This window comes from Cephus cinctus, unplaced genomic scaffold, assembly GCF_000341935.2.
Source record: "Cephus cinctus unplaced genomic scaffold, Ccin1 Ccin1_scaffold0286, whole genome shotgun sequence".
Classification (NCBI taxonomy): domain Eukaryota; kingdom Metazoa; phylum Arthropoda; class Insecta; order Hymenoptera; family Cephidae; genus Cephus; species Cephus cinctus.
This window is the reverse complement of record NW_014332993.1, coordinates 35,403-44,441: the sequence shown is the minus strand read 5'-3', so window position 1 is coordinate 44,441 and position 9,039 is coordinate 35,403. Positions and strand designations below refer to the sequence as shown.

The window sequence follows — 9,039 nt, the reverse complement described above, 5'->3', positions numbered from 1 at the left end:
CGTAGTTTCTTGTATCTAGGTGTTAGATGTGGAAGTCCAGGATGTCCAAGTGTTGCGCTCTGTAGTTTCTTGTATCTAGGTGTCGGACGTAGAAGTCTAGAGTGTTCAGAGAAGTGTGCAACGTGCGACGCTTTGGTGCTTTGCTCAAACAATAGTATCCTCTCTGTTGTTTGCACGGCCTGAGGTACGTAAATAATCTAGCAGACTTTCCTCTCGTACGTTTACCACACGGCTTCAACAAGCTGGACACCATTAACGACGCTTATATGCACTGAAGATTACATTTTCTTTAAAAATTTGTATATAACTGCACTGAATTCGAGTCTGTCAAACTTAAAAAATTTGAAATGACTACTAAATCCGGAAAAAAGTTTGATTCGCGTAAAAAAGTATATATGGATTTTACTAATCAAACTGTACATATACTTTATATATTTTTTTCTATTCTAGCTTTGTTGTAAGACCCAACTGTTCTCTTTGTATCAATACGATGTTGAGTCTGCCATATCCCCCAAAAAACACTTATGTGTAAAAAACTATGCCAAGTACAGGAGTGCTGTGTATTCCTCTAATAAAAAGTTTTGATATCAGATTATGGAGGCCAAGTACATAAGTCATTACATGTTTGCCTATTATATGATCTAGCACTGGCCCATCGTTGTATTGTTTTTCCAAAATTTCTTATAACGTTTCCACTACTCTTTTACATTACTACTGCTTTCCGTAGTTGATTATGATTTAATGGCCATTTAATAATTAATAAAACTTTAAGTGATGAAAAGTTTTGATATCAGATTATGGAGGCCAAGTACATAAGTCACTACATGTTTGCCTATTATATGATCTAGCACTGGCCCATCGTTGTATTGTTTTTCCAAAATTTCTTATAACGTTTCCACTACTCTTTTACATTACTACTGCTTTCCGTAGTTGATTATGATTTAATGGCCATTTAATAATTAATAAAACTTTAAGTGATGCCTTATCGAGTACTACTTGGCGGTTCCGTGCCAGGAATTCCAAAGTACTTACTTTGAACGTACTAATAGTATCCTAAAACTATATGTTTGTTATTAAGCTTTTACCGTGATTATTTTTGACAAGTTATTGTGAATGAGCTGTATATAGAAAGTTGACATTGGTTTTGAGTTTAATGACTGGTGTAATGAACGCAAATTTATGTCAAGAAATGCACGAACCCGCCAAGTAGTACTCGATAAGGAATCACCTAAAGTTGTATTAATTATTAAATGACCATTAAATCATAATCAACTACGAGAAGCAGTAGTAATGTAAAAGAGTAGTGAAAACGTTATAAGAAATTTTGAAAATACAATTAAAACGATGGGCCAGTGCTAGATCATATAATAGGCAAACATGTAATGACTTATGTACTTGGCCTCCATAATCTGATATCAAAACTTTTTATTAGAGGAATACACAGCACTCCTGTACTTGGCATAGTTTTTTACACATAAGTGTTTTTTGGGGGATATGGCAGACTCAACATCGTATTGATACAAAGAGAACAGTTGGGTCTTACAACAAAGCTAGAATAGAAAAAAATATATAAAGTATATGTACAGTTTGATTAGTAAAATCCATATATACTTTTTTACGCGAATCAAACTTTTTTCCGGATTTAGTAGTCATTTCAAATTTTTTAAGTTTGACAGACTCGAATTCAGTGATTTAAAAAAAAAAAAACAAGTAATCTTTCTAGATTTTTATCAATTTCTACATTAGATCCGGTCTCGTTGCCTACACTTTCAGCACCTTTCAAAACGTGCAGATTCTCATTGGTTACTTAAAAATATCATCCAATGGGAATTTGAATAGAACTATTGAGAGCATATCTGGGTTAAAAGCATATGTTACGCGAAACAGTCAAGAGGTTAAAATCCACTTCAAACTATTATATTTTCTGAAATCAAGAACTAAACCATATTTAGTTTTCATTCTTGTATGGACAACAGAATACGAGAAACATTAACACAGATTACTTATCTTAGGAAATTTCTTATTTTGCCTATAATTCTACTTTTAATATAAATATAATTGTAGACACTAATATCAATTTAACTTCACCCCATAAAATTATATTTCCAATATTTTAATATTATTCATAATGGCATAAATTTAAAAAAATTAGTTCTTGTCATAGGGGAATAGAATTGCTTGTAATTAAGTTCAACTTATAGTAGTTAAATGTGCAACGTCTCAAGATTTATAGCAACAGAACTTCAATACATTAATATGTTTTTGATTTCCAATATACATAATATAATCGAAATAGTAAACTAAAGTAAACTGCAAAAGTATAGTCATAATATATAATATAATATTACATATTATATTTCATTAGAATAAATTACAGAACTAAAATAATTTCCTTAAAAAGAAACATACTCTTGACTCTGCATTGTAGCGAGGAGCTCATTGGTCCTGATCAATGAAACTTGAAGTAGAGAACCAAAATTTCCAGTAGTCATATTGTTGATAAGAAACTGCTGATATATCGAGTTAAGTTGAGAATCCAGTTTAATTTGATCATTCCGTGTAGCAGGTGGTCGAAGGTTATATGAAAGGAACTGATTCCAAAATGGATCATCTGGAGAAATTGGTTTCTTTCCAGAGAATTTAAGAAGATATGGATTCTTGGAAAGATCTTCATACTGACTTGATGTGGCACCCATTGCGCTGAACCAAAACCTCTATGAAATACAACAATACCTCCATTTAATAAAATAATAAAATGATGATCATACTAATAAATCACTATTTTCAGAAAGAAGTTAATACTCTACCTCATTGACTTAACCTATATTATTTTTATGCTTATCTTGTCATGTATATTAATCTATTTACATCACACGAAAAAGTGAAAAATACATTATCATAAAAATTTGTTTGTTTATATATGAATGACGACTAAGCACGCCTTATATATACTCTGGTGATAGTGGCCAGGCAAATTACATGCAGATATACACTAGTAATGCAAATGGATTAATAGAAGAGCAGGATTAACTTTTTTCTGAATTAGGAAATAAAAATTATGTTAAACTTTTCAGTAAATATATACATATGATTCTTATTTGCATTTAAACATAAAATATAAATCTATTATATAAATAATTATACCTATAATAATAATAAATTTACAAAATATAATAAATAAAAAACTTATAACATATTTTATTAACGTATAAAAATATAAAGTTAGTTTTAAAATTGTAATAATACTACTAAATTGTGATTGATACGAATTTGATTGCATCTGAATATCATTGATACATTAACAAATTTTTCACAAATACAGTTATAAATATTATTTATTATGATGAAACTTTATGGTCAATTTCTTCACCTTCCGATAAAATTTAACCTGCAGATAAACTTCTAACACATGAAAATAATTAATTAGATGGAGATTTATCAGCAGGTTAAATTTTAATCAAAAGTGAAGAAACTGACTATTAGACTCTAAAAGAAATGTATATCTCTAACCCACAGAACAAATTAACAAAAATAACAGTACATATAACTCAATATGGGTAAATTAAATGCTTCAATTACTAATTGTATAATACAACTTATTAAAAGTTGAGAACATAATATGCAATAATAAAATTTTATGAGTTTTATAGGTTACAACAAATAACCTTTTACACAAACTTAAAAGCAACTCCAAGCAAAATATGTTTGCTTCCTGAAATTTTGAGAAATACTTAAATTAGGAATATTTAACGTATAGAAGATATAAAACAAGACTTACTACAGAGATGAGTAGGGAGATTGCCAATGAGCCTGTTTTTGGTGATGGCAATTTTTCTTTGGTTTCGGCGCGCCACCTTAGCGGAGGGCCCTCGAAGCAGTTCAACGTTTTTGATTGGTCGTGTATATATAGTAATACCGTTGAGTGTAGATAGGTATAGAGGTGCGGAGGACGTGGTGGGGGTATGTCAAGCATATACTATAGTAAAACTTTAGTTTTTGGTGAAGGCAATTTTTCTCTGGTTTCGGCGCGCCACCTTAGCGGAGGGCCCTCGAAGCAGTTCAACGTTTTTGATTGGTCGTGTATATATAGTAATACCGTTGAGTGTAGATAGGTATAGAGGTGCGGAGGACGTGGTGGGGGTATGTCAAGCATATACTATAGTAAAACTTTAGTTCAAATCCCGGCGGGTAGATGGCGCCCCGAAAATCCATAATAAAATGATGATCATACTAATAAATCACTATTTTCAGAAAGAAGTTAATACTCTACCTCATTGACTTAACCTATATTATTTTTATGCTTATCTTGTCATGTATATTAATCTATTTACATCACACGAAAAAGTGAAAAATACATTATCATAAAAATTTGTTTGTTTATATATGAATGACGACTAAGCACGCCTTATATATACTCTGGTGATAGTGGCCAGGCAAATTACATGCAGATATACACTAGTAATGCAAATGGATTAATAGAAGAGCAGGATTAACTTTTTTCTGAATTAGGAAATAAAAATTATGTTAAACTTTTCAGTAAATATATACATATGATTCTTATTTGCATTTAAACATAAAATATAAATCTATTATATAAATAATTATACCTATAATAATAATAAATTTACAAAATATAATAAATAAAAAACTTATAACATATTTTATTAACGTATAAAAATATAAAGTTAGTTTTAAAATTGTAATAATACTACTAAATTGTGATTGATACGAATTTGATTGCATCTGAATATCATTGATACATTAACAAATTTTTCACAAATACAGTTATAAATATTATTTATTATGATGAAACTTTATGGTCAATTTCTTCACCTTCCGATAAAATTTAACCTGCAGATAAACTTCTAACACATGAAAATAATTAATTAGATGGAGATTTATCAGCAGGTTAAATTTTAATCAAAAGTGAAGAAACTGACTATTAGACTCTAAAAGAAATGTATATCTCTAACCCACAGAACAAATTAACAAAAATAACAGTACATATAACTCAATATGGGTAAATTAAATGCTTCAATTACTAATTGTATAATACAACTTATTAAAAGTTGAGAACATAATATGCAATAATAAAATTTTATGAGTTTTATAGGTTACAACAAATAACCTTTTACACAAACTTAAAAGCAACTCCAAGCAAAATATGTTTGCTTCCTGAAATTTTGAGAAATACTTAAATTAGGAATATTTAACGTATAGAAGATATAAAACAAGACTTACTACAGAGATGAGTAGGGAGATTGCCAATGAGCCTGTTTTTGGTGATGGCAATTTTTCTTTGGTTTCGGCGCGCCACCTTAGCGGAGGGCCCTCGAAGCAGTTCAACGTTTTTGATTGGTCGTGTATATATAGTAATACCGTTGAGTGTAGATAGGTATAGAGGTGCGGAGGACGTGGTGGGGGTATGTCAAGCATATACTATAGTAAAACTTTAGTTCAAATCCCGGCGGGTAGATGGCGCCCCGAAAATCCTGTGGGGGCACAAGCAGTTTCACCACAATATATTTTATTTATGTACACGTCAAAAGACGACCGAAACGACACAGGTAATGTTTTAACAAGTAGTTTCTTTATTTTCCAGTATCACGAGGATGAACACAAAACCATGCCGCGAGGTAAGTAGCTAGGAGTACGAAAAAGTGTGACTGTGTGTGTACTAACGCTACGCCTATCCGTGGCGCTACAGATTCTTGTCGCTGCGCGTTTCTAAAGGCTAGTTTCCAATGTTACATCCTTCTGGGTTGATCTCCACAATCCCAAGCTATCTTGTGGCGCTGCCTATGAGTGGGGATTTGTACTAAAAGAGACTGTAGCGCGCACGCGCAAATTGTGTGCGAGAAACGAACACCATTTATTCCAAGTCACATTAATAACATTCTAAATAGAATTAATGATGGAAAAATTGTAGGATTTATCACATGTATCAAAGATTATATAATAGAAACGTATTTCAGTGTTATAATTCTTATTGCTTTCTATTGGGAATGTATATTTTCAGATTGTAGATCACATATGCAAGTGCACATAGATAAATATGAAATCATTTTCTTAAATAACTATGTGCTATTTGTTTTAGACCTTACCTTAATTTTTTAGGGTAGCTTCTCGTTTTTTTTTATTAATAATTTAGGTAAGATGATTGTGTTTAAAGGAAAATCGTGGATATGATTTATCTCTCAGTTCCGAAGTAAGTATACAAAGTTCATGATGTTGGTCCATAGGCGGGGCATTGAGTTAGGAAGCCAGAGGTCCGTGGTTCGAGACTCTCCGGCGGAACTTTTTTTTTCTTCTTCTGGACGTTATGATTTTTTTTTTAAACACAACGTGTTAAGGAGGTTGAAGCGCTTCACGCCGGTCAAATCAGTGCTCAATATTTTTTATCGTTTTTACGAAGTTTTATGAATTAATTGATTGCAGTGAAAAAATTCAGATAGAAAAATTCCCATAGAAAAATTCAGAGCGACGAATTTACAAGAATATTATCTGACCAATATTACATAATACATTAAATTTACAAAAACGATTACTAAAATTTAGCACTGATTTAACCGGCGTGAAGTGCTTCAACCTCTTCAAAAGTTGTACGGGCTGCACGCTGAAGGTAAAAAAAATCGAACCAAATATCAATTTTTTTCTAATTTTATTTATTACTTTATTATAATAAAGGCATCAACAATGATAATCTACAGGCTTCCACGTCACCCAAGAGGCGCCGTAGTCGATACGTTCCCATTATTTAACGTAGCGGGACCCCAGTAGGCCTATACTACGATCGAAGATAATAACGTCAACTACCCGACGCGAGATGCTCCATATTAGAGTAGAGATTTAACCAGAGCCTCCAACGGATCGTACAATTACGATACTGGGAAGGATGGTACGCAAATTCCATGTTCCTTCAAAGTCTACGCGCGATACAAGGGCGTACGTCGCCTTTTCGCGAGACTCGGAACGTGCGGACGCTCGACGGGGCTTCTTGCCGTGTCTTCTTGGCGTCCAGGTAGTGACGGGTAGATGCTGCAGTCCGGTCCTGGGTTGACGGGACGTTGCAGTGGCGGAGGTCGCGATCCCTCGGCCTAGGGTAGCTCCCTGAGATCCCTCTTCGACACGGGTGCCTTTAGCTGGGCCCCGGTATCGGGACTGGCGAGACGTGATGTAGTCCATGGCGATGTTCTTTGCACCTTGGCTCCCTACTTTATTCGGGACCGGGCGCGACGGGGTGGAGGCGCCTGCTGACGTTGGCGTTCTTCCACGCTCCCTGGCGTAACCTTCGGCTGCTTTCCTCCGGCGATACTAGAGAGGATGACTTCTCTCTGATGGTTGCTTCCTCGGTGTTAAGTTGGCTCGACGTATCGCATGAAAGTGATGGTATACAAACGCAATTAGTCTAATCTTATTATATTTATTAATCGGGACCCTGGAGTTCTTGGCCGGTACAGTCGGATATTATCTCTCCCGAGGGACGGTACTGCGTCCCGCGATCAAGAGCACGCGAGTACTACATCGGGACTTTTGTGGCGTTAAAAATTAACGTCACAAAGCAAATCACAATAACGTAAAAAAATGGTTCGACTGAAAAATCTAAATAACATGCGCTCTGTAGTAAGAAATAAATTTTGTTCATCGAAAATGAATACTAAAATTCTCGACTATAACTCTATTTAACTGGACTAATGCTGTGTTGTTTATCTCGATATACGTAGGTATATTATATTGCATGCATGTACTTGGCCAGGTAAAAACAAAGAGTACTTTCCTCCACGAAACGCGAAAAACACACTAGTCGAACGTCTAGATTCAACTGGAAAAACGGTCGTTCGTTCGTAGAAAGATTGCTCGAGATAAGACGAATTTAACGGCCAAGTCTCTACAATGTAGTGGCTATTCCCCGCGGCTTTGTCTGAAGTTGAATTTCTCGAAAAAAGGTCACTCGTTGCAGGAAAAATCATCACTTCGTTTGGGAATATATATATGTTGTAACGTGGCGTCCGTGGGACGGCCAGTTACATAAAAGCGTAGGCGCACGGAGAGCCGTGCCGCCGACGAAAGCCGCTAAGAGAATACCAGAGAATACCGACGACGCCGAAGGTTCTAGGCGAGAGGAAGCCGGGGAGGAAAACCGGTAGCGCCGAGCCCGACGATCGGGCGCGCTCGGGTAAGATCGGCGCCGCCCAGAGACTGGCGGGCTGTGAGCGCCGAAAAACGGAAAGCGGACCGAGGCGAGAGATAGCGCACGAGTTCGGGTGAACTCAGGATTCTTCGGGAATCCTCGGGCCGGGGGGCCAAAAGGGGGTCACTTCGTTTTGAACCGTGAATCTGATGAGAGCGAGTTTTGAAAAGTGGTTGGCGAATTTTGGATTTTTGTGAGATAGTGATTTTGGACTGATACCGTGAATAGACGACTTGGCATTTCCCCCGGATTTTGATTTTTTGGACTGCGAGAACGCTACGAGAGAGCGGCCCAGAGAGAGAGAGAGAGAGAGAATTCAATTTATTTGATCAGGGCTTAAATCCCGTAGACCATAACATCATAGAGTAACAATTTAGAGAATGTAATAGGTATAATATGAGTCAAACTCAATTTTAGTAACAGACTATAACATAAATCTCCGCGTTAAGTAATATATAAGCAAAAATATGTAATTAGTGAATAGCACTAGTAGACAAAAGAAACAGCTATAATTAGTGTACCCTACATTCGGTAAATGTATGCACATATACTATACACCCTACTGAGTAGGTGACAGTAATGAACAAAACGATAAGACTAAGGTGAACAATAATACTATAAACTTATTACTAGTTAGAGTAAGGTATTACTACATGACTTAATTTTAGTTGTACTGAGTGTGTTAGTGTTATTGATCCACAATTAAATAATCACGCACTCAGAGAGAGCGAGAGAGAAAGAGACGGACAAGGGAAAAAGCCAGGGACGACCAGGAAGGAATCCGAGTGCACCGGAAGTTCTGGTAAGTCCCATCAGATTACCATTTTTCGAGCGAAGCCGCGCGCCGG

General features: G+C 35.3%; 1 protein-coding gene across 1 annotated transcript in view; it reads right to left on the bottom strand.

Moving 5' to 3' along the window:
* Positions 1-5,295, bottom strand: part of LOC107266063 (dymeclin) — a 22,871-nt gene extending 17,576 nt beyond the window's left edge. Inside the window, exons 1-2 of the mRNA XM_015736183.2 lie at positions 5,242-5,295; positions 2,410-2,714 (exon numbers count right to left, since the gene is read on the bottom strand). Of these exons, the coding sequence (XP_015591669.1) occupies positions 2,410-2,696 (287 nt within the window). The 5' untranslated portion in view covers positions 2,697-2,714; positions 5,242-5,295. The remainder of the gene's footprint in view (positions 1-2,409; positions 2,715-5,241) is intronic.
* Positions 5,296-9,039: the final 3,744 nt, after the last annotated feature.